The sequence below is a fragment of the Anomaloglossus baeobatrachus genome, chromosome 1, assembly GCF_048569485.1.
Source record: "Anomaloglossus baeobatrachus isolate aAnoBae1 chromosome 1, aAnoBae1.hap1, whole genome shotgun sequence".
NCBI lineage: Eukaryota > Metazoa > Chordata > Amphibia > Anura > Aromobatidae > Anomaloglossus > Anomaloglossus baeobatrachus.
This window is the reverse complement of record NC_134353.1, coordinates 893269933-893296454: the sequence shown is the minus strand read 5'-3', so window position 1 is coordinate 893296454 and position 26522 is coordinate 893269933. Positions and strand designations below refer to the sequence as shown.

The 26522-nt window shown below is 48.2% G+C and overlaps 1 protein-coding gene across 1 annotated transcript in view; it reads left to right on the top strand.

The window, feature by feature from the left end:
* The window catches only part of NNT (nicotinamide nucleotide transhydrogenase), a 198448-nt gene that overhangs the window by 9096 nt on the left and 162830 nt on the right, over positions 1 to 26522 (top strand). Inside the window, exons 2-4 of the mRNA XM_075326766.1 lie at positions 9751 to 9947; positions 13969 to 14198; positions 25006 to 25223. Of these exons, the coding sequence (XP_075182881.1) occupies positions 9797 to 9947; positions 13969 to 14198; positions 25006 to 25223 (599 nt within the window). The 5' untranslated portion in view covers positions 9751 to 9796. The remainder of the gene's footprint in view (positions 1 to 9750; positions 9948 to 13968; positions 14199 to 25005; positions 25224 to 26522) is intronic.

The window sequence follows — 26522 nt, the reverse complement described above, 5'->3', positions numbered from 1 at the left end:
AGTTTTGGGTGCAGAGAAAAGGAGCAGCATGTCAATTGTTTTTAGCCCTTCCAGCCAATGATTTCACTAAAAAAAAAAGTATGGTACAAAAATGCACCAAAAACGCATGTGTTTTTGGCGCGTTTTTCTGCCACAAGGTGCAGTTTTTAGTGCAGAAAATGTATGCAACAAAAAAAAAAAAATCAGCTTGCGCATATAGCCTCAATCTGCACACAGTAATTTCCTGAGTTTCCTTTCAGTTTTTGCTCCAAAATGTCCTCATACTCCATTGTGCACATACCCCAACAACTCCTCCCCATTGACCATAATGGCATCTGTCAAGTGTTAGTTTTTGAGTCTGGTATTTTTTTGGGACAAAATAGAGCTCCTGGGGGGCAGCGTGCTACATTTTTTTCTTGTAAAAAAAAAAAAAACAAGAAAAAACAAAAACAAAAAAAAAACAAACCACAAAAAAACAAAACACTATCCAAATGTATCCTGTCTTTAAAATGTATCCAAAACACATCCGTGTCAGCAGGATCCAGCTGTACAGACGCCCTGTATCCAATTTTCAGCCATTTTTGCTCCATGTGTCAGATTTTACCATCGATATGAAAGCTGTTTCTCGTATGCAATTTCTAAATTTTCCCAACCCATTAAACAGTTTAAACACCCCTATAGACTGTAATATACATGTTCTGTTCCTGATACCCGCACAGATCCTGACGTGACCCCCTGACTCCTGAACGAGGCGTCTGTCCTTGGTGCAGGATGAAGAATATCTGCTCAGGCTCTGACACTTGTGACGTTCCACCTTGTTAAAACCATCCGTGACCCTATTGACCTTTTTTACCTGGAAAATTCCTTGGTTATTGCCGGTGGAAATGTTACAGAGCAAACATCCGTCCTAATAACTGCTGAAAACCCCACTGTGGAAATTCATCTGCAGTACAGATTTAAAGGGGGTTTTCCAAATTCAAAGTTTATTGCCCAAAAAATGAAATTATGGTATATTGGTGAAGCCGACATAGTCCGGGACTCCTGCAATCTACCACATTGGTGACCCATGGTTCGAGTCAATTCAATCCTCATTGTTCACATTTGCGAGGACCTGAACTTGAAAATCGACTCAAATTCAATTGGCTTTTGATTTATTCTAATATCTCTAATTTGTACCAGGAGGAGCCAATTTGGGGGCTGCAGGGAGAAGATGGTGACTTCCATTGGGAGCTGGCCTAGATTAATATTGAGGGTAAAGGGGGTTAAATGAGGACATTGGGAAGATATCTAGGGAGCTGCCCCTACCACCCTCCATCTTTTTGTTTTGTTCCGTACATTTGTTATTGTCACACCTTTAGGAATGAAGGGACATATTAATGCGGTAGAGGGGCTGCAGCCGATGGCTGAGCTGCTGGTTAAAGTCAGGGGGAGTGTTAAAAAAAAAAAAAAAAAAAAAAAAATGCTAAAACAAGATGTCAAATAAATGTGGTTATGCGTTATCCAGAGATGTTCTTGTAGTTGTCTTTTTGTTAGGGTTACTTCTCACATAGCGAGATCGCTGCTGAGTCACGGTTTTTGTGACACAGCAGTGACCTCATTAGCGATCTCGCTGTGTGTGACACTGAGCAGTGATCTGGCCCCTGCTGTGAGATCGCTGCTCGTTACACACAGCCCTGGTTCATTTTTTGGACGTTGCTCTCCCGCTGTGAAGCACACATCCCTGTGTTTGACAGCGAGAGAGCAACGATAATGTGCAGAGAGCAGGGAGCCGGCGTCTGGCAACCTGCAGTAAGCTGTAACCAAGGTAAATATCGGGTAACCAAGCAAAGCCCTTTGCTTGGTTACCCGATATTTACCTTGGTTACTAGCGTCCGCCGCTTTCAGGCTGTCAATGCCGGCTCCCTGCTCCCTGCACAAGTAGTAGTACACATCGGGTAAATAAGCAAAGCTGTTTGCTTATTAACCCGATGTGTATTCTGGCTAGGAGTGCAGGGAGCCAGCGCTAAGCGGTGTGCGCTGGTAACCAAGGTAAATATCAGGTAACCAAGCACTTGGTTACTCGATATTTACCTTAGTTACCAAGCGCAGCATCGCTTCCACGCGTCGCTGCTGGCTGGAGGCTGGTCACTGGTTGCTGGTGAGATCTGCCTGATTACATGGTCACTGGTGAGCTGTCAGTGACGCACCAGCGATCCTGACCAGGTCAGATCGCTGGTGGGATCGCTGGAGCGTCGCTAAAGTGTGACTGTACCTTTAGGTTCAGTCTTCGATCTACGTTGTGTTATCTGTGACTCCAGCAGAATAATTTCCCCTATTGTGCTACTTGTGCCTTCTGTAATATTGATTATCAGGGACACTTTATCTTATCTCACCAATGCTACTTGTCAGGAAGCTATAGAGATATATCCTTATGTCACCAAATCCCAGTGTTTTTTTTTCTTTCTTTCTTTCTTTCTTTCGCCTTCAGCTCGATCTTGAGCCGTGGCGTCTTGATGGATGAACGCTCTGTAGGAAGATTGATATTATGCAGCCTAGATAGGTCCAGCAGGGTCTTCTCCGCCATCTTGATGGTATCAAGCCATCAGGTTGCTGGTCTTCCTTGTCAACCTGTTCCTTCTATTCTTCTGACCATGATGTCCTTCTCTAGTCATTGCTCTCTTCGTACGATGTGTCCAAATTACCAAATTAGGCAAGTCATAGCCTGGTGATCCTTTCTTCAAGTGACATGTCTGGCTTGATTTTTTTTCCCCAAAATTAATTTGTTTGTTCTTTTTGCCATCCATGGTGTTGCATAGTTACTTAGGTTGAAAAAAGGGCCTAGGTCCATCTAGTTCAGGGGTCTCAAACTCAGCTGGGTGTATGGGCTGCATATAGAAAAAAAAAAATGAGGGGGGCCGCATTATTTGCAGGACAAAGTGAACATTTTTAATGAATCCATGTTTTTTTTTTCTATACATCTTGGATCACTTTTGTAAACATTTTTCGCTTGTTTATTGTAACAAACGTGCACTTTTTTTGTTAAGTTTATATACAGAAAAGCATTTTTAATGTAAATAAAAAAGTCATGCTTTAGGATTTTTTTTTTACATTTTATCACCTTCTTGTAATTGTTTTACAATTAGCAGCATCATATAGTAATCTTAGCCAAAATCTTGTAGTAATGTGCCCATCCATGTGCCCTGTAGTAAGGTGCTCATCCTTGTGGTATTGTGCCCAGTAGTATAGTGCCCATCCTTGTGCCCTGTAGTATTGTGCCCAGTGATATTGTTCCAATCCTTGTAGTATTGTGCTCATCCTTGTAGTATTGTGCTCTGTAGTATTCTGCCAATTCCCGTAGTATTGTGGCCATCCCTGTAGTATTCAGCCCATCCCTGTAGTATTCAGCCCATCCCTGTAGTATTCAGCCCATCCCTGTAGTATTGTGGCCATCCCTGTAGTATTGTGGCCATCCCTGTAGTATTGTGGCCATCCCTGTAGTATTGTGGCCATCCCTGTAGTATTGTGGCCATCCCTGTAGTATTGTGGCCATCCCTGTAGTATTGTGGCCATCCCTGTAGTATTGTGGCCATCCCTGTAGTATTGTGGCCATCCCTGTAGTATTGTGGCCATCCCTGTAGTATTGTGGCCATCCCTGTAGTATTGTGGCCATCCCTGTAGTATTGTGGCCATCCCTGTAGTATTGTGGCCATCCCTGTAGTATTGTGGCCATCCCTGTAGTATTGTGGCCATCCCTGTAGTATTGTGGCCATCCCTGTAGTATTGTGGCCATCCCTGTAGTATTGTGGCCATCCCTGTAGTATTGTGGCCATCCCTGTAGTATTGTGGCCATCCCTGTAGTATTGTGGCCATCCGTGTAGTATTGTGGCCATCCCTGTAGTATTGTGGCCATCCCTGTAGTATTGTGGCCATCCCTGTAGTATTGTGGCCATCCCTGTAGTATTGTGGCCATCCCTGTAGTATTCTGCCCATCCCTGTAGTATTGTGGCCATCCCTGTAGTATTGTGGCCATCCCTGTAGTATTGTGGCCATCCCTGTAGTATTGTGGCCATCCCTGTAGTATTCTGCCCATCCCTGTAGTATTCTGCCCATCCCTGTAGTATTCTGCCCATCCCTGTAGTATTCTGCCCATCCCTGTAGTATTCTGCCCATCCCTGTAGTATTCTGCCCATCCCTGTAGTATTCTGCCCATCCCTGTAGTATTCTGCCCATCCCTGTAGTATTCTGCCCATCCCTGTAGTATTCTGCCCATCCCTGTAGTATTCTGCCCATCCCTGTAGTATTCTGCCCATCCCTGTAGTATTCTGCCCATCCCTGTAGTATTCTGCCCATCCCTGTAGTATTCTGCCCATCCCTGTAGTATTCTGCCCATCCCTGTAGTATTCTGCCCATCCCTGTAGTATTCTGCCCATCCCTGTAGTATTCTGCCCATCCCTGTAGTATTCTGCCCATCCCTGTAGTATTGTGGCCCATCCCTGTAGTATTGTGGCCCATCCCTGTAGTATTGTGGCCCATCCCTGTAGTATTGTGGCCCATCCCTGTAGTATTGTGGCCCATCCCTGTAGTATTGTGGCCCATCCCTGTAGTATTGTGGCCCATCCCTGTAGTATTGTGGCCCATCCCTGTAGTATTGTGGCCCATCCCTGTAGTATTGTGGCCCATCCCTGTAGTATTGTGGCCCATCCCTGTAGTATTGTGGCCCATCCCTGTAGTATTGTGGCCCATCCCTGTAGTATTGTGGCCCATCCCTGTAGTATTGTGGCCCATCCCTGTAGTATTGTGGCCCATCCCTGTAGTATGGTGGCCCATCCCTGTAGTATGGTGGCCCATCCCTGTAGTATGGTGGCCCATCCCTGTAGTATGGTGGCCCATCCCTGTAGTATGGTGGCCCATCCCTGTAGTATGGTGGCCCATCCCTGTAGTATGGTGGCCCATCCCTGTAGTATGGTGGCCCATCCCTGTAGTATGGTGGCCCATCCCTGTAGTATGGTGGCCCATCCTTTAGTAATACGCAAACAAAAAAAAAAATCTCCTCACCTTTCCTCCGTTCCCTGTGTGCCCACGATCAGTACTTGCAGAGTTTTGGATGCAGCATGCTTCAGCTGCGTCCAAAACTCTGCTATGTATGGTAAAAGCACAGTGGGCATGGGATTTCTAAAAATCCCATGGCCACTGTGCGTGTACGGCCTGCAGTGAAAACGGAACTGCGGTGTGGCTTCCAGAGGCCGCAGCATGTGAATTTATGCTGCGGCGTCTGAAGCGTCCTCCCTAGGCAGAGCACAGCGAGGAGACCGCAGCGGCCCGAACCCCTGATCGCAGGCACGGGCAGCTGCGGTCTCCTAAGGAGTAGACTTGCGGCCCCGCCGATCAGGACGCGCTGTGTCAAGCACGCAGCGGGTCCTGAACTTGAGCACGTACCTTACCTGCTTGTCGCGGCCCGTGATGATCGCGGCTCTGTGCTGAGGGTCGGCGCCGGCAGGAACTTCACTGCATTTGAATCCATTTGCGGTGCAGCGCAGAGGAGCTGTGTCTGGACCAATGGCTGCTGCCTGCCAATCAGATGCAAGGAAGTGACGTCGCTGTATGACGTCACCTCCTTGCATCTGATTGGCAGACAGCAGCAGCAACTGGGATAGAACTGACAGCTCCTTGCGCGGCACCACAGATGGATTCAAATGCAGTAAAGTTCCTGCCGGCGCCGACCCTCAGCATAGAGCCGCGATTTGTCACGGGGTCTGCGGGCCGCAACAAACAGCCTCAGGGGCCGCATGCGGCCCGCGGGCCGCGTGTTTGAGACCCCTGATCTAGTTCAACCTTCCTCCACCAGTTCTACATTTGGTCACTAAGTCATTTATAACCAACAATGTTGTGTGTACTGAGGAAATCATCCAGCCCTTTTTTAAAAGTTGTTATAGTATCTGCCATTACTACCTCTTGTGGTAGGGCATTCCACAGTCTGACTGCTCTAACTGTAAAGAACCCTTTCCTATTTAGCTGTCTGAATCGCTTTTCTTCGACTCGCAGTGAGTGCCCCCTGGTCCTTAGTATTGTCTTTGGAAGGAATAAGTCCTGTGCCAGTCCTTTATATTGAACACACATGTATTTATACATATAAATGAGATCTCCTCTGAGACGTCTTTTTTCTAAGCTAAACATATCTAACTTTTCCAACCTGTCATCATATGGGAGGCCTTCCATTCCTTGTAGTAGTCTAGTTAGCCGCCTTTGAACTGACTCTAACTTCTGAATGTCCTTTTTAAAATGTGGAGCCCAAAACTGGATCCCGTATTCCAGATGTGGCCTTACAAGTGATTTATAGAGGGGTAACAATACGTTGGGATCACGGAATCTAATCTCTTTTTATACACCCTAAAATCTTGTTTGCTTTTGCAGCTGCTGTCTGACATTGAGTGCTGCTGCTCAGCTTATTTGTAATGAGAATACCCAAGTCCTTCTCCTGTTCTGTAGTCCCGAGTTTACTTCCATTTAATGTATATGCAGCTATAGGATTTCTCTGTCCTAGGTACATTACTTTACATTTATCAACATTAAATCTCATTTGCCAAGTATCTGCCCATTCTGACAACATCGATAATATCCCAGTGTAGGGTCTCTTTACATTGCACGATCTACAGTGCTATGTGACTGTGACTGCCGATCGGAGGACGTTCAAGTGGAGCTGTCACTAGGTTATTTAGAAGACATTTTATGGCCTTTCCTAAGGATTCTTTGTGTTCATATCTTAAGGCTACTCTGCTCTATTATTCTGGGAGAACCCCCTCCCCTGTTTTGGTAAAAATTAAAAAAGTAGCACAAAATAAAAAATGTGTGAAACTGTATGATGCATTTTTTTTTTCTAAAACAGCAAAAATAGGAATACTTGGGAATAAAACAGGAAGAAAAACTGTCCCCTATAGACATTATTTACGTTGTGCTCAAACAATCGGTAATGAATCATTTTGTGTACATATTATTGTCGAGAAAATGGCAGCCTATGTTCAGTTTACATGAGATTATGCGTTATCGAGGGCAGTAGATGAATCTGGTGTTCAACCAATAAACAAGCATTTAAGGCTACATTCACACTTCAGTCGTTTCAAATCCGCCAGGTTCGTCGTTGAGACTGAACAACAGATCCATCATTTTTTTTTAGATGTTAACGGACGCCACGGATGAGTTATTTTACAACATTCCGTTCACTGGAATTCTGTGAAAAAACTGATCAGTCGCGCCCATTACATCCGTTGTGCGTCCGTTTTACGACGGATCGTCGTGATCCGTTTGTTTTTGGGACAGCCCAATGGGAGTGCCAGACATGCTGGGCATTGTCAGTAGAATATGACGGAATCCAGCACTGGTTTCTGTCGTATGACAGATTATGGCAGACTCCTGCACCATAGACAACCATTATACATTATACGTCTTGACGGATTGCGACGGAATCCTGCGCAGTAAGTTTTTTTTTGACGTTCCAAAAAAACATTAGTGTCAGTTCCTTCCGCCCGATGGTCATTAATTCCATGACTGATCCGTCGCGAAGCGGATGCAACCCAAGGCCATCAGTTGCAATCCGTCGTTAATACAAGTCTATGGGGATAAAACTGGATTCTACAAAATATTTTGCAGGATACCGTATTTTCTCAAGGCAACTGGTTGTGACTGATGGAAAAAGACTGAAGTGTGAATGTAGCCTTAAGGCCCCGTCACACACAGAGGTAAATCTTTTGACAGATCTGTGGTTGCACTGAAATCATGGACATATTGTTCCATTTGTACACAGCCACAAACCTGGCACTGATTGTCCACAATTTCACTGCAGCCACAGATTTATCTCTGTGTGTGACAGGGCCTTTACTCATTCATTACATGATTTGCAACCTGTCATTACTGCACAGTTATCAGGAAATGTGCGTTCTTATGGTTGCACCCTAAGGCTAATGGCTGTGTTTGGCAATATCATCAATCGTGTGTGATTATTTTAAAGATGTTATGTTATGTGCTAGATCACGTGTCATTTTCCACACAGTCCTCAACTCCATATGGAAAAGAAAAGGTAACCTGCTTTATTCTGGTCCGATTTATGAGAGCTTCTGCGTCTGCTCACTATTCATAGGAGCCTAAAACTTCTCTTTGGACCAATTCAGTAGCCTGTGTGAACATCGCCTTAAGCGTCTATTAAACTATCTTAGAATATAGACTTATGCATGACTGGCAGCAAGTCTCCTGATATATGCCTATGACACTGTCGAGTTCAGGTTTGGACACTCACAGCCAGTCTGTACATCATGGTCCATTGTTGGACTTCAGGTTGGCATCTGACATTCAGTCTGATGTACGGACTGGCTGTGGGTCTCCTGACGTGGCATTGACAGCCCCCTAGGCCTATATGAGTGAGTTTGGCATTGACAGCCTCCTAGGCCTATATGAGTGAGTTTGGGTCAGTATAGGGTTCCAGTAGAAGGAGATGGCTCCAAGCCAATAGTTATGGGAACCGTTCAGCCAGTTTCGTACACCTGACCTTCACGGTTAGCGATGTACAAACTGGTCGTGGGTCTTCTTGGTCAGCAGAGCTCTGGTTAGGAGAGACACAAGCAGTTTGTACACAGACTACGAAAGTCGGATGTGTGAAGCCGGTCTTACTTTCTGTATCGTTAACTTGAGGCCCCTGTCACTTCAGAAATAGAGGCCTGCGCTTCGATTACTGGCTTATGATAGTCAGTTCTGGCTTCTTGGTAAAATAAATGATTATGCTCCATCACCTACCCCCATCATGGAGATCATGGAAAAACGTAGGTGTAAAACACAAAAAAATGAGGAAAACGTATGTCTGAGTAGCATAAAAATCGAAACCAAGGTCATGAGGGTGTATCTCCAGGCATGGTGCTTATTGTATATTATAGCTCTACGAGGTGTTCGTGTTCTCAGTTTTCGATTTTCGTGTTTTGTGCTGGGATTTTTCGCCCACTTTTCTTTACATTTTATCTCTTTTTTTTTTTCCCCCTTCGTGTTCACAGTGCTGTGGTGAACTGACCAAGGTGATTGTAAGCACCTTCAGATCTTGTAGAAGGCAGTGACCGGTCGTGTGCTGGGATTATTTTAGTGACGGACATGTGACACGAGATAGTATCATGATGTCACTGGGTTCACATGAACACTCGCACGCTGGACGCGGCTCAAGTGACAGCTGCGGAGTCCATTCTTGTCTGGAAGATCAGGGCTGGAGGCAGGGAAGCGATTTTCCCCTAGGCCTCTGACTTTGGTTGTCATCTGCAATGCTGGTCAGACACTTTCCAAGACAAATATGACCATCTAATGTCCTCACACCAGTATTACCAAACATCCTTTACCCCTGGTGTACAGTGCAAAGTATAGGTGAAAAGAAATCAAACAAATCTCCATAGAAATTACCATTATTGATGATTTTAATAGAAATTCTGATTACATGCAACTCTTTTCCATATTATTTCCCTTTGGTTCTCTGAGCTTCCTGAAGGAGGGAGATTAGCCTGAAATACTTTATATAATAGGATCATTTCTAATGATGAAATTCTATATTTCGTATAGATTTATGGTCTAACAATGGCCAGAGGAATTTATTTACCTTTTTTTTTTTTTTTTTTTTTTTAAATTTATTTATTTAGGAGCTTTGTCTATAAACAAGTAATTTATTCCATTGCTCCCCTAATATAGTTTCTTGTCTGAAATTTTCAGCTGAGGAACCAATTCCAAAAGAGACAACTAAAAATATATATATATATTTTTTTATTTCTCCAGGAGGACGTCTGAGAAACCTCGAAGCTCTTGAGTAACATCCAGCAGCATGGCGAGCATCCTGAGATCACTGGCTACCGGCTGCACAAGTCCCCTGTTCAATGGCGTCATCTCTCTGAAGGTGCAGACAGCCAAGACACCATGTCTGCGGATGTTTCGCACCCACCAGGTTCTCTGGTGCCAGCAGCCCATCAAGCCAGGTAAGTGCTGCCCTCTACTGACTATTCCAGGATCTGCAGCACTTACAGAGGGCAGCAAATTATGGAATGTGATCCTTGGCCAGGGATGCACGGATAGTAAAGATGTCAATTGAAAAGTTTCTGAAACTTAATAAGAAAAGTAACAGTACTTGTTTTTCACTTAAATCTACAGGATTACTAAATTGTCTGGGATATTGGTGCTTGTTCTGCCCTCTATGGTCCATATAAGAATCTCCGTAATAATGGATCTGACTTGTCTCATTCTTTTTTTTTTTTTTTTTTTTTTTCCTTTTAAACCCTTCAGACCATTATTATTTTTTGTTGTTGTTTTTTTTCCTTTTGTTGAAGTACCTTAACTCTTATTCTTTTCCTCAACATGACCATGCAAGGTTCTTTCCCACGTACTTCATTTCTCTTGATCTACGCGGTCCTCTTCCTTAACCACTTCGCGACCTATGATGTTCTGGTACGTCGTAGGTCATGTCTGTCATTTACCCACACATATTAGCTGATCTGATCAGCTGATGTTCAGCTAAGAGGCACGGATGGATCAGAGATCCAACGACGTCTATTAACCGGTTAAATCCTCCTGTCAATCTTTGACAGTGCGATTTAACGCCGCCGGCGGGGAGCGTGCCATCGCAGTCTCCGTGACATGATCCTGGGGTGCAGATGGCTTGTAATGATAGTTGGGGCTCAGCTGGTGACCCCTGTCACAGGAGATCAGCATTCCTGCTGTACGGAGCGGAGCGGTGCTGAAGCATCACTCAGAACAGCAGACGCGATCGGACAGTGCATACATAAAGTCCTGCAGGCGCCACTTCAGCAGCCAGTGGGCTTTGCCCTTGTAGACAAAGAGTCCCGATCAGAGCCACGGAGCTCAATGATTGTCTGCAGTGCTGTCAACATGACGTCAGTACTGCAGCCAATATCGGTGTAGCAGGCCAGAGTATACCCACAGACCAATCTACACCTGGGGTTAAAGTGGCCTAGACTAGATTATACTCTGGGGTATAAATTGGCCAAGACTAAAATTTACCCCTCAGCACATATTATATCCCCATCAGTAGCATTGAATGACTTAATTTTTCAATATTTTATTGGGGATTCAGCTTCGTCTGTTAACTTACGAGAGAAAGCTAACTGACTGACTTAAATCTTAAAACTCTTAACCCATAGGCTTTTATTACGTCAACCAGAAAAACGTGACTGTTCATAATATAACAAGTCATAGCTTCTTGACACTTCAACTTATAAAGGTGTCTTTCCTCATGGTAAGAATCCCTCCATCTGTTCGTCATGGCTTGGCGGTTTGAGCTGGGACCTGACATTTACATGTTTTTCTGGAGGTAGATCGTAGATCCTCTGGGGGTACGTTTGCCGTCTTGCAGTGTAGAATCCCAAAATCTGGTCATATAGTTGGTCTTCCATGATTGTCAAAATTAGAGAACGGTTGGTGTCTTAAGGGGTAGATGGAAACCTAAATAATATTAACTATGCACTGAAGGGACCATGTTGTCTGTCAGTACTATTTTACACTACCTGGGTTTAGAGTTTATCCTTGGGGGTATAATGTTGCCTTGGTCAGACTATACCTTGGTTCCATGTTAGATGGGTATATTCTGGTCTGAAGAGGTATAGTTTGGCCTAGGCTATTTTACACACACTGGTATAGTTTGGCCTAAAGGGGGCTTTACACGCTGCGACATCGCTAACGATATATCCTCAGGGTCACGGTGTTTGTGACGCACATCCGGCGTCGTTAGCGGCATCACAGCATGTAACACCTCTGAGCGACCTAAAATGACCGCAAAAGAGGTAAAAATCGTTGGTATTGGAGAGCTCGCTCCAAAACCAAAAATCGTTGACAGGTGAGTAGCGAGCTTGTTTGTCGTTCCTGCGGCAGCACACATCGGTACGCGTGACACCGCAGGAACGAGGAAACTCACCGTACCTACGTCCTGCCAGCAGTGAGGAAGGAAAAAGGTGTCCGGGATCTTCTGCCCGCTCATTTCCGCCCCTCCTCTGCTATTTGTCGGCCGCTTAGTGACGTCGCTATGACGCCGAACGCACCGCCCCCTTGAAGGAGGGATTTTCGGCAGTCACAGCAACGTCGCTGAACAGGTAAGTGCGTGACGCTGCCATAGCGATAATGTTTGCTACGGCAGCGATCACCACATATCGCACACACGACGGGGGCAGGTGCTATCGCGCACGACATTGTTAGCAAACGGTAGCGATGTTGGAGCATGTAAAGCACCCTTAAGCTATTTTACATCCCGGGTTATAGTTTGGCCTAAGACAGTTTACCCCCAGGGTATACTCTGGCCTGGTCCAAACTATACCCAGATGGTATATCTAGGAAGGGGTCAATTTGGCCTACTGGGTGCAACGGCAGGGACCTGTGCTGTGGACCAGGGATGGAAAGTAAAGCATGGTTTGTGTATGTATAGAAGGAGAACCGGGGGAGTAAGGTTTTCTGAAGGGGAACAACACATTCAAGTCTGTGATCCGATTCTTGAAACACCTGTTTCTAAAAGGTGTCTTTGTGAGGGACTCCCATCTTTATAGATGTATAACCAATACCACCTGGTGTCATATGCTTCTGCGGAGTTCTTATAACAGTGATGGGTCATATGTATGTAGTCTTCCTTACCCCTGTCACTGTGGGAAATGACAGGTCACAATATTTTCTTATGAACCATAATCTGGTTCAGACTGAACGTGTTCCAGCCGGAGCCGGACACCCTCATAGTTTGTGAATAGCACGTGCATACCAGCCGGGAAGAAAACCAGATAAGCCTGAACGTTAATGATTGATTGTGGATGGTCCAACCACGCCGACTTTCACTACTACCGCTAGAGGTCAAATCTGCGGAGACGTCTTCATACTTATTGTACAAACCGTTTTAAGACTAAAGTGGGAGGAAAAAGAACTTTTTAGTTTAGTTTGACAGGTGTTATATTTTTATTCATATTGATGTCATCTGACTGTGACCCCTGCCAGCCCACCATGTGTATGGGGCCCCCCGACCACCATCACAGCAGACGCCGCTCCTCTTCAGCGCTGTAGCCTTCCACTTGTTTTTCATTCTTCTCCGCTTTCTTCCTTGATTAATAGCTCAGGCATTGAAAGAGGCTGAGGAGGATGAATAAAGTTAGAAACTAAATAGATGCCATGCCAAGGGTGCACCAAGTGCCTATGCTTGGTCTGGAAAGTCATTTTATGCTGACACTGTGTTTAGTTCAAACTATTCTAGTGACCTCTTCATTTAACCGATTGATGTGGATGTCGGCGGTCAGAACTTGACTGGTCTGATATTGAAGGCTTTTCTTAAGCCTGCTTTACACGTTGCAATTTAGCATACGATATCATATGCGATTTGCAACGCACCAATCGTATGTGTGGCACGTTCAATATGTTGAACGTGCCGCACAAACGATTAACCCCCCGTCACACGTACTTACCCGTCCATACGACCTCGTTGTGGGCGGCGAACGTCCACTTCCTGGAGTGGGAGGGACGTTCGGCGTCACGGCGACTTCACGCGGCAGCCGGCCAATAGAAGCGGAGGGGCAGAGCTGAGAGGGAGGTAAACATCCCTCCCACCTCCTTCCTTCCACATTGCTGACCGGGAGCCGCAGGACACAGGTAAGATCTGTTCATCGTTCCCGGGGTGTCACACACTGCGATGTGTGCTACCCCGGGTACGATGAACAATCTGACGTTCAATTCTAGAGAAATGAACGATGTGTATGCGATGAACGTTTTACCGTTCAATCGCACGTACCTGTCACACACTGCAATGTACCTTACGATGCCAGATGTGCGTCACTTACGACGTGACCCCGCCGACACATTGTAAGATACATTGCAGCGTGTAAAGTGGGCTTTAGTCATCATTGGCCATTACCAGAAAACCCCTTTTCCACCTGGAGTCTCATGGAGGTTTCCTCACTGTCAGAACCTATGTGATAACTATAGATTTCCCCCACTGCATGATGATCTTATCTCTTTCAGGTATCCCATACAAACAGCTGACTGTAGGAGTCCCAAAAGAGATCTTCCAGAATGAAAAGAGGGTGGCGTTGTCCCCAGCCGGGGTCCAGGCTCTGGTCAAACAAGGCTTCAACGTCATCGTAGAATCTGGAGCTGGTGACGCCTCCAAGTTCTCCGATGATCAGTATAAAGAGGTCGGAGCCAAAATCCAGGGGACCAAGGAAGTTTTGGCCTCTGACCTGGTTGTCAAAGTAAGTTTCATTGTCACTGGGTGGTAGCAGAGCTCTCCTCATGAATACACCAGCCTCATAATCTGTATTCGGTGTATTTTGAGGGGTATAATATTTTTGTACTGTTTTGTCTTCTTTCTATGCTGCCTTTTTATAGATCTGCATTAGAGTACAAAAATTGGCAGGACCCTGCAGGTAGACTAATCAGAAGATGCGCCACTGTTGCCGCAGCCAGTAGACATTTCGTAGAGTCCAGTGCCTCAGGAGCAGGGTCCTGCCAATCTTTTTGCTCAATTTAATCGAGCATAGTCTGAAAGTTCCACTTTAAGCTGAAGATCTGCTATCATATTATGCAAGTGTTTATATATTAATTGCGCCGCAAAGTTTTGCTGATCTGTGGAGGTCCTGGTTGAGAGTCACTTACTGATCGGTCAAAATTCTGCTCTGAAATCCGCAGCTCCTGCACGTGCTGCGCACAGACTGGTGTACAGACTCATGGACTGAGGCTATGTGCGCATGGTGCCTTTTTTTGTGACCACAAAGATGCAGCGTTTTTCGCCGCTAAAAAACGCACCCGTGGCAAAAACACATCGGTAAAAACGTATGCGTTTTTACCATGTTGGGGTGCATTTTTGGCTGCGTTTTGCTGCATTTTTGATCTCTGCGTTTTGCTGTGTTTTTCCAATGCATTGCATGGGTGGAAAACGCAGAAAAAAATTGACATGACAATTTTTTTTTTTCAGCTCAAAAACATAGCCAAAAAAAAAAAGTTGTGTGCGGACAGCAAAAATGAAAAGTCATAGACTTGCTGGGGAAGCTAAGTCATGCAGTTTTAAGCCCAAAAACGCACCCGAAAAATGTGCAAAAATGCCACAAAAAATGCAGTGTGCGCACATAGCCTTAGTATTCAGCCGAGTACACTGGAGCTGCAGATTTCTGAACAGTGTTTTAGCCGATAAATGCGATTTCTCAAGAACCGTTCCCCACCGATATATACTATGTGCTGTCTGCAGTATATAAAAACTGTGATAAATGAAGAAGGTGATCCAGCTGGATCACCTTCTTCATTTATCATTGTTGTGCGGCCAGGGCAGGGCCGGATCCGAGTCTGAGGCACGGTGAGGTCAGACGTGGGTGAGCTGGATTCCTACACAAATATAAAAACTGTAACAAATAAAGTGTACCTATAATTTCTTTATCGTTCCTTTAGAAGATGAATGAAAAGATGGGTAATTTAAATACCGCGCCAACGACCACTCATGCAGGAGACACATCTACAGACACAGAATGGACCGGACACATATATAAGGAAGGTATATGTGTCCGGTCCATTCTGTGTCTGTAGATTTTGATGTTTCTTGTGCTTGTATTGTCCTGAGGAAGGGAGCAGAGCCTCCTGAAACGCGTAGACCTGAGCATGGAATAAAGTTACGTTAAATCCATCTCCTGCATGAGTGGTCGTTGGCGCGGTATTTAAATTACCCATCTTTTCATTCATCTTCTACTTCACCCGAGGGGTAACTGCTGCCGCTGACCTATTGTTTATGCCTTTATAGTGGTTGTGACTGTCACAACTTCACTTGGTGAGTAACCCACGTGCTTTTCACCCCAGTTGTTGTTGGGGTAAGACCCTATTGCGCTCTCTTTCCACAGTGTTTTCCGTGATTTATCGTTCCTTTGGGAGACCCAGACCATGGGTGTTTAGCTTCTGCCTCCGGAGGACACACAAAGTACTACACTTAAAAGTGTAGCTCCTCCCTCTGAGCTTATACACCCCTTGGTAGCCAGTCCTAGCCAGTTTATCGCTTTGTGTTCAGAAGGTCATACATCCACACATGCATTCTCATCTGATTTGTTTGACTTTTGGAAAGAGTTTGAAGAAAAGCGGGTCCATGTCTGGACTCCCGGCATGTCCCTTCTCACCCCACTGTGTCGGCGGTGTTGTTAAGGTTGATTTACAAGGCTGAAGCCTTACATGCTGCGCTCCTTCACCATCCCTTCTGGGCTCTGGCTTGAAGTGGGAGCCAGCACGGTCTCCATGCCTGGCAGGAGTCCGGTCTCCATCCACAGCCCCTTGAGGATTCTGTTGGACTGGAGCACTCATCCCCAGGGACATGGCCCTGCGTCTCAGCAGCTAAGTACCTGAGACGTTTATGTTGGGGGTCCCGGTTCTTTATTGTATGGGGAGAGTATGCTGTTTGTGATTGTTTTTAACTTTTCCGGCGGGTTCTCCAGCTTTTGCCAGAGAACCGCGCCGATGGTGCCTGCTTCATCCCTGGCGTAGAAAACTGGGAGGCAGATTATCTCAGCCGTCAATCCGTGGACGGTGGCGAGTGGTCCCTGCACCCGGCAGTGTTTCAGTCAATCTGCCGCAAATGGGGCACTCCGGACGTGGACCTAATGGCATCCCGTCACAACAACAAGGTTCCGGTTTACGTGGCTCGCTCCCACGATCCTCAGGCCTTCTCCGCGGACGCTCTGGTTCAAGACTGGTCCCTGTTTCGTCTGTCCTACGTGTTTCCCCCTCTAGCTCTCTTGCCCAGAGTCCTGCGCAAGATCAGAATGGAGGGCCGTCGAGTCATCCTCATTGCACCGGACTGGCCCAGGCGAGCTTGGTATCCGGACCTGCTCCAATTATCCGTGGAGATGCCGTGGCATCTTCCGGACCGTCCAGACCTGCTCTCGCAAGGTCCGTTTTCTTCATCGTTCCTTATGGGAGACCCAGACCATGGGTGTATAGCTTCTGCCTCCGGAGGACACACAAAGTACTACACTAAAAAGTGTAGCTCCTCCCTCCGAGCATATACACCCCCTGGAAGACCACATCTAGCCAGTTCAATGCTTTGTGTTCAGGAGGTCACACACACACACATGCATTCTCATCTGATTTTTTATTTTTGATTTCAAAGAGTTGGAAGAAAAGCGGGTCCAAGCTGGACTCCCGGCATGTCCCTTCTCACCCCACTGTGTCGGCGGTGCTGTTAAGGTTGATTTACAAGGCTGGAGCCTTACATGCCGCGCTCCTTCACCATCCCTCGGGCTCTGGCTTGAAGTTGGAGCCATCACGGTTCTCTCTGCTTTGCAGGAGACCGGTCTCCATCCGCAGCCCTTTCAAGACCCTGCCGGACGGAGCGCTCACCCCTCAGGGACCTGGCCCTGCGTCTCATAAGCTAAGTATTGAGACGTTATTGAAGGGTCCCTTGTGCATTTATTGTGGGGAGAGTGTGTTATGTCACTGTGCTGTGATTTCCGGCCGGTTCTCTGGTTTTCTCCTGAGAACCGCGCCGAGGGTGCCTGCTCGTCGGCCGCATGAGAAAATTTAGGCCCCGGCTTCGGCTGCGGCCTAGTTTCGTTTTCACTGCCCCTGCATGTCAGTCATGCAGAGGGACAGTGCGGCGCCGCCCACCGGCCGTTCAGCTCAGGGGAGGACACTCCTCTCTGAGGAGATGTTTCCCTCCCCTGTATTTCTCCTTGGCCCTCCGGTTCCCGCTCTTGGACTAAACCCTGCCCCCCCCTCCTCACTCCGGCGCCATTTTATCAGCGTTCTCACACTGATCGGCGCTGGCTGCTGTAGCATCTGTCTGGGGGTCCAAGCTGTGGAATCCGGAGGGCACACAAAACGGTCTGGTAAGCCACAACCTCTGGTTGTGGACTTTATTATACACTCTCTGAGGGTCATTCTGAAGGAGTGTGTTCTTTACTGCAGAGCCTCCACCTGAGCAGCATGTCTCTCACTAGGAGCAAGGCTGCAAGGCTTTACTCTATATGCACTGCATGTCAGCTCATACTGCCTGAACCGAGCACATATCCACATTGTGATGCCTGCTCTAACATGGTGGTGCCTCAGCCTGGAGTCTCCCCAGGGGTCCCTCCGGCTGCTCCGGCCCCGGTGGCTGAACCCCCGGCTTGGGTAGCATCATTTTCTAAAGCTATCTCCCAGTCCTTTGCCGACTCCATGGGACAGCTGTCCCGGACTCTGCTGACCATGCATCAGCCCCCTTCTCAGGGCGCCTCTGCTGCTCCGACTCGCTCTGCAGAGCTCACAGAGGATTTTTCATCTGTTCTCGGACCCCGTCCTCCTAAACGGAGACGCAGGGACTCTTCTCCTTCCTCGTCCCACGGCTCTGATTCACAAGCTGAATTGCAGGGCGAGGAGGATGCCTTTACTGTGGGCTCGGACGCTACCTCTATGTACCCCATTGATTTATCTGAAGGGGATGCGGATGTTAGTGACTTGATTGCGTCCATTAATTCCGTACTGGACCTCAATCCGCCAGTATCAGAGGAGCAAGCCTCTTTGGTAGAAAAACACCAGTTTACCTCACCTAAGAGTGCAAGGAGTATGTTTTTTAACCACTCCAGTTTTCAGGCCACTGTGACCAAGCCCAGGGCCTGTCCTGACAAACGCTTCCCAAAGCGTAGTTCTGATGAACGTTTTCCCTTTCCACCAGAGGTGGTCAAGGAGTGGGCTCATTCACCAAAGGTAGATCCTCCGGTGTCTAGAATCTCAGCCCGGACAGTTGTATCTGTGGCCGATGGCACCTCACTTAAGGATCCCACTGACCGCCAGGTTGACCTTCTGGCCAAATCTGTATATGAGGCGGCAGGGGCCTCGTTCTCCCCGTCTTTTGCAGCGGTGTGGACTCTTAAGGCCGTCTCTGCTTCTCTGGAGGAGATGCATTCCCTCACCAGGGACTCTATGCCCGAAATGGTTGCCTTAACTTCCCAGGCTTCGGCTTTTTCATCCTATGCCATGTCTGCCATTCTGGAGGCTTCTCACCGCATGGCGGTGGCTTCCGCTAATTCCCTCGCGATCCGCAGGATCTTGTGGCTTCGAGAGTGGAAAGCAGACGCTTCTTCTAAGAAGTACCTTGCTGGGCTCCCCTTTGCTGGGTCCCGGCTGTTCAGTGAACAACTGGATGAAATTATTAAGGAAGCTACTGGCGGGAAGAGTACTTCCTTGCCACAAACTAAAACCAGGAAACCTGTCCAGGGCAGGAACCAGTCGAGGTTTCGCTCCTTTCGTTCCTCTAACTGGTCATCCTCTAAGCCCTCAGTCTCGTCCACTAACTCAGCCAAGGATCGAAAACCCAGCTGGCGCACGAAGCTGCGTCCTCAGAAGAGCGGAGGAGCTGCTGCCACTAAGGCAGCCTCCTCTTGACTATCTGGCTGCGCCAGCAACGTCCTTGGTTGGGGGCAGGCTCTCCCACTTTGGCGACGTGTGGTTCCAACACCTCTCCGATCAGTGGGTGCGGGATATCATCTCCCACGGCTACAGGATAGAATTTTCTTCCAGCCCGCCAAACAGATTTTTTCTGTCCACTCCCCCCTGCTCCAAAGCCGCCGTCTTCTCTCAGGCCGTGGCTTCCTTGCAGGCCAACGGAGTAATTGTACCGGTTCCCGCCCGGGAACGGTTCAGAGGTTTCTACTCAAACCTCTTCCTAGTCCCCAAGAAGGACGGTTCCTTCCGGCCCATCCTGGATCTCAAGCTTCTCAACAAGCATGTTCAGGTGCGGCACTTTCGCATGGAATCTCTGCGATCGGTCATTGCCTCAATGACCCAAGGAGATTTTCTAGCATCCATCGACATCAGAGGTGCCTATCTGCATGTGCCAATTGCAGTTTCACACCAGCCAACGTTGGCTACGTTTTGCAATCGGAGAGGAACATTTCCAATTCGTGGCTCTCCCCTTCGGGTTAGCCACGGCCCCTCGTGTATTCACCAAGGTCATGGCAGCAGTGGTTGCGGTTCTGTACCTCCAGGGGTTGGCAGTGATTCCTTACCTGGACGACCTTCTAGTCAAGGCTTCATCCAGTGCAGACTGTCAGCGGAGTGTCTCGATCACTCTCGCCACGCTTGTTCAATTCGGGTGGCTTGTCAATCTGCCCAAGTCCACTCTGACCCCGACCCAGGAACTTACGTACCTAGGGATGCAATTCGAGACTCTGCCGGCACTTGTGAAGCTGCCCTTAGTCAAACAGCAGTCCCTTCATCTGGCGGTACGCTCTCTGCTGAGGCCCCGCCGTCATTCCATCAGGCACCTCATGCAGGTGCTGGGTCAGATGGTGGCGTCAATGGAAGCGGTTCCCTTTGCCCAGTTCCATCTGCGTCCCCTGCAGCTGGACATTCTCTGCTGTTGGGACAAGCGGACCTCTTCCTTGCACAGGCTGGTGGCTCTGTCGCCACAGACCAGGAGCTCTCTTCAGTGGTGGCTTCGGCCCCTCTCTCTGTCCCAGGGATGCTCCTTCCTGGCCCCGTCCTGGGTGATTCTCACCACGGATGTCAGTCTATCCGGCTGGGGAGCAGTGTTTCTCCACCACCGAGCACAGGGCACTTGGACTCCGTCCGAATCAGCCCTCTCGATCAATGTGCTGGAAATCAGAGCTGTGCTCCTAGCTCTCGTAGCCTTTCACCACCTGTTGGCGGGCAAGCACATTCGAGTCCAGTCAGACAACGCGACAGCAGTTGCCTACATCAATCACCAAGGCGGGACTCGCAGCCGCCTAGCAATGTTGGAAGTTCAACGTATCCTTCAGTGGACGGAGGACTCCAAGTCCACCATATCCGCAGTCCACATCCCAGGCGTAGAAAACTGGGAGGCAGATTATCTCAGCTGTCAAACCGTGGACAGCGGCGAGTGGGCCCTGCTTCCGGCAGTGTTCCGGTCAATCTGCCGCAAGTGGGGCACTCCGGAAGTGGATCTAATGGCATCCCGGCACAACAACAAGGTCCCGGTTTACGTGGCTCGCTCCCACGATCCTCAGGCCTTGGCGGCGGACGCGCTGGTTCAGGATTGGTCCCAGTTCCGTCTGGCCTACGTGTTTCCACCTCTAGCTCTCTTGCCCAGAGTCCTGCGCAAGATCAGAATGGAGGGCCGTCGGGTCATAATCATTGCTCCAGACTGGCCCAGGCGAGCTTGGTACCCAGACCTGCTCCGTCTGTCCGTAGAGGTGCCGTGGCATCTCCCGGACCGCCCAGACCTTCTCTCACAAGGTCCGTTTTTCCGCCAGAATTCTGCGGCTCTCAGATTGACGGCGTGGCTCTTGAGTCCTGGATCTTGACGGCTTCAGGCATTCCTTCCGAGGTCATCTCCACTATGACTCAGGCTCGGAAGTCTTCCTCGGCCAGGATTTACCACAGGACTTGGAGAATTTTCCTGTCCTGGTGTCGCTCTTCCGGCCATGCTCCTTGGCCGTTTTTCCTTGCCGACCATCCTGTCCTTTCTACAGTCCGGTCTGCAGCTAGGACTATCCCTCATTTCCCTCAAGGGACAGGTCTCGGCTCTGTCAGTGTTGTTCCAGCGGCGTATCGCCCGACTGGCCCAGGTGCGCACCTTCATGCAGGGCGCATCTCACATCATTCCGCCTTACCGGCGACCTCTGGATCCCTGGGACCTCAATCTGGTCCTCACGGCCTTACAGAAACCCCCCTTTGAGCCTCTTAGGGAGGTTTCTTTGTTTCATCTTTCACAGAAGTGGTCTTTCTGGTGGCCATAACTTCTCTCAGGAGAGTCTCTGATTTGGCTGCGCTCTCTTCGGAGTCACCCTTTTTGGTTTTTCACCAAGACAAGGTGGTTCTCCGTCCGACTCCGGACTTTCTCCCTAAGGTGGTGTCTCCTTTCCACCTTAACCAGGACATTTCTTTGCCTTCCCTTTGTCCGGCCCCTGTGCATCGCTTTGAGAAAGCGTTGCATACTTTAGATTTGGTGCGGGCGCTCCGGATCTATGTGTCACGCACCGCTGCCCTTAGGCGGTGCACCTCTTTTTTTGTGCTGACCACAGGTCAGCGCAAGGGTCTCTCGGCTTCTAAACCGACCCTAGCTCGTTGGATTAGGTCGGCCATATCCGATGCCTACCAATGTTCTCAGGTGCCCCCCCCCGCCGGGGATTAGGGCGCACTCGACCAGAGCTGTCGATGCCTCTTGGGCTTTCAGGCACCAGGCTACAGCTCAGCAGGTCTGTTAGGCTGCCACTTGGTCTAGTCTGCACACCTTTTCGAAGCACTACCAAGTGCATGCTCATGCTTCGGCAGATGCGAGCTTGGGCAGACGCATCCTTCAGGCGGCTGTCGCCCATTTGTGAAGTTAGGTTTTGCCTACTTCTCAGTTTCTGTTTATTTCCCACCCATGGACTGCTTTGAGACGTCCCATGGTCTGGGTCTCCCATAAGGAACGATGAAGAAAAAGAGAATTTTGTTACTTACCGTAAATTCTTTTTCTTATAGTTCCGACATGGGAGACCCAGCACCCTCCCTGTTGCCTGTTGGCAGTTCTTGTTCCGTGTGTTTTCACCGGCTGTTGTTGTAGAGAGAGGTTCCGGTTATTCCGGGTTTTACTCTCTCTACTTGTGGGTGGATGTCCTCCTTCAGCTTTTGCACTAAACTGGCTAGATGTGGTCTTCCAGGGGGTGTATATGCTCGGAGGGAGGAGCTACACTTTTTAGTGTAATACTTTGTGTGTCCTCCGGAGGCAGAAGCTATACACCCATGGTCTGGGTCTCCCATGTCGGAACTATAAGAAAAAGAATTTACGGTAAGTAACAAAATTCTCTTTTTTCCGCCCGAATTCTGCGGCACTCAAATTGACGGCGTGGCTCTTGAGTCCTGGATTTTGACGGCTTCTGGTATTCCTCCTGAAGTCATCTCCACTATGACTCGGGCCCGTAAGTCTTCCTCCGTCAAGATCTATCACAGGACTTGGAAAATTTTCCTGTCCTGGTGTCGCTCTTCCGGCCATTCTCCTTGGCCATTCTCGTTGCCGACCCTTCTGTCTTTTTTACAGTCCGGTCTGCAGCTAGGACTGTCCCTTAACTCTCTCAAGGGACAAGTCTCAGCTCTATCAGTGCTGTTCCAACGGCGTATCGCCCGGCTGGCTCAAATCCGCACCTTCATGCAAGGTGCGTCTCATATCAATCCGTTTTATCGGCGGCCCTTGGATCCCTGGGACCTTAACTTGGTCCTCACAGTATTGCAGAAACCCCCCTTTGAGCCTCTTAGGGAGGTTTCTTTGTATCGTCTTTCTCAAAAGGTGGCCTTTCTAGTTGCCATAACTTCTCTCAGGAGAGTCTCTGATTTGGCTGCGCTCTCCTCAGAGTCACCTTTTTTTGGTTTTTCACCAAGACAAGGTAGTTCTCTGTCCGACCCCGGACTTTCTTCCTAAGGTGGTCTCTCCCTTCCACCTTAACCAGGATATTTCCTTGCCTTCCTTCTGTCCGGCCCCTGTTCATCGCTTTGAGAAAGCGCTGCATACTCTAGATCTGGTGCGTGCTCTCCGGATTTATGTGGCTCGCACCGCTGCGCTTAGGCGGTGCACCTCTCTTTTTGTGCTAACCACAGGGCGGCGCAAGGGTCTCTCTGCTTCTAAGCCGACCTTGGCCCGTTGGATTAGATCGACCATTTCGGACGCCTACCAGAGAACGCAGGCGCCTCCCCCGCCGGGGATCAAAGCACACTCGACCAGAGCTGTCGGTGCCTCTTGGGCTTTTAGGCACCAGGCTACGGCTCAACAAGTCTGTCAGGCTGCCAATTGGACTAGCCTGCATACCTTTTCGAAGCACTACCAAGTGCATGCTGATGCTTCGGCAGATGCGAGCTTGGGCAGACGCATCCTTCAGGCGGCTGTCGCCCACTTGTGAAGTTAGGCTCCGCCTACTTCTTAGTTTTTTCTGTTTATTCCCACCCAGGGACTGCTTTGGAACGTCCCATGGTCTGGGTCTCCCAAAGGAACGATAAAGAAAAAGAGAATTTTGTTACTTACCGTAAATTCTTTTTCTTATAGTTCCGTATTGGGAGACCCAGCACCCTCCCTGTTGCCTGTTGGCAATTTTCTTGTTCCGTGTGTTATCACCGGCTGTTGTCGTGGACAGAGTCTCCGGTTGTTCCGGTTCTTACTCGGTTCTACTTGTGGGTGGCTATTCTCCTTCAGCTTTTGCACTAAACTGGCTAGGACTGGCTACCAGGGGGTGTATAAGCTCAGAGGGAGGAGCTACACTTTTAAGTGTAGTACTTTGTGTGTCCTCCGGAGGCAGAAGCTAAACACCCATGGTCTGGGTCTCCCAATACGGAACTATAAGAAAAAGAATTTACGGTAAGTAACAAAATTCTCTTTTTTGTAAGCTACATACAAGCCAGCACATTTTTATTTATACTACACTACCATTTACTTGCTCTTCTCTTTATTTAAAGCTCCACTCCAGCATTTGTTTTCAGCGCTGTAGTGGGGATTTAAATGTAAGTCCCTTGCCCCAAGTCTTGTACTTGTCCTCTGGCGTTTTCATGGTGTCACTCCAGTCCAGCGGCACCATCTTGTGCCAGAAGTCAGCAGTTATGTCATAAGCTATCAATACAAGTCTATGAGAGCCAGAACAAGGCTCTCATAGACTTATATTCCATTGTGACCTCCACTGCTCTCCATGAAACACTGGAGCTGTTTTTTTAGGTTACAAAAATTCCTGAGACAGACTTGATTAGTAGTGATAAAAGATGAAACGAGGGTAAGTATAAGACCGGGGGTTGGGGAGTTACATTTAAAGCACCACTCCAGCGGTGAAATAAACTCTGGAGTGGTGCTTTAAGTCTGCACCTCCAGCCCCTGGTTTGTGGAGATCTCAGAGGTCAGCCCTTCTCTGATTTATTGGTTCTAAATCCACAAAGTGGCTTGTTGTAAGATAACACATTTATTGGGCCGGACGTTCTTCTAGCCTGATCTACCAAGCCCATGATCTCAGGGCTACACTGTATAGACCAGTGTGTGTTGTCTGTGGGTGCGGGACATGTACTGTGTATAGCTATGATGTGCTGACCCTGTGATGTGGTCCTCGTCTCCCTCAGGTACGAGCGCCCATGCTGAATCCAGCCCTGGGAGTCCATGAAGTCGACCTCCTGAAGCCATCCTCCACTCTCATCAGTTTTGTTTACCCTGCACAAAACTCTGATCTGCTGAACAAACTATCGGCGAAGAAGACAACGGTCTTGGCCATGGACCAGGTGCCACGTGTCACCATCGCGCAGGGATACGATGCCCTCAGCTCCATGGCAAACATTGCTGGGTGAGGAACCTTTGATGTTTATTTGCTACCTCCCATGACTGGTCATTGCACAAATCGTGCTGACCTGACGTGTGGCCCACGGCTTCTGTGTATTGGGCTTGTGTAACCTTTGCACATCGTTTCTCTTTCCCTGTATGAGATGGATGTCAGGAATCTGAGAATTCGACATCTTGGAAATCCGAGATATTAGCATGTAATATGCACCGTATCTAGACCCAAGTGAATTCCGCTTTTCTCAGGTTCCCCCACCATAGAGGTCATACTGCTTAGATACCCGCCGATCACAAGTACGGGAGACCCCTCCACATTCTTGTGCAATTCTTACGGAGATGCAGTGACAATCGTAACAGTGTATCTCCTGGAAAGTGTAGGATCGGATGTGTGTAGACATTTATAGGGAGGCTTGCAAATGTGGACAGCAGCTGCATATAATGACTGATGAAAATGAGAACTTCTAAGAAATGATGCGTCCAGAGCACAAAGTGTCAGTCATCGATTGAGGCTCAGGGCTTGGAGTAAAAATGGCAAGATTGTAGGATTTATTTTAAGGCTGGCCATATACATTTGATGGCTGTCGGCTGAACAATGCTTTAACCAGTTGTTTGGCTTGCAGCTATCTCAGCCGAGACTTCTATACACAGCAATGCTCGTATGGCCAAGGACTCCTGTGTCCTCTATGAGAAAACCATCGGCTGACACCTCGGTCGGCGGCTTGTCTCAGGGAGAACAATGCGATTGTCAGTCCGAAATCGGAAATGCGTGATCTTGCTGACAGATTTTATTTAAAGGGAACCTGTCACCGGATGTTTATAATACTCACCTAACAATCTGTTCGGAGCAGACTGGTCGGATGGGCGTTTCCGTTCTCTGGGTCCGCACCTCCTTTCGGGCATCTTTGTCCTCCTTCTGACACTAATGTAGATGACGTAAACCAGTCATCCACACTAGCCGACATTTATGTCCTGCGCAAGCGCACTTTGATCTGTCCTGAGTAGGGCAGATCAAAGTATTGTAGTGCGCCTGCGCGGGACCTCAATGTTGCCTAGTGTAGATGACGTAGTACACGTCATCCACACTAGCTTCAGAAGGAGGACAAAGATGGCCGAAAGAGGAGGCGCCGGAGAATGGAGACTACCATCTGACCAGTCTGCTTCGAACAGATTGTTAGGTGAGTATTATAAACATCCGGTGACAGGTTCCATTTAAAGGGAACCAACCAGCAGGATTTTCATATATAAAGTAAAGCCAGTGCTATACTGGCACTAGGATGCTGAATGTAACCATACCTTCTGTTCCGTG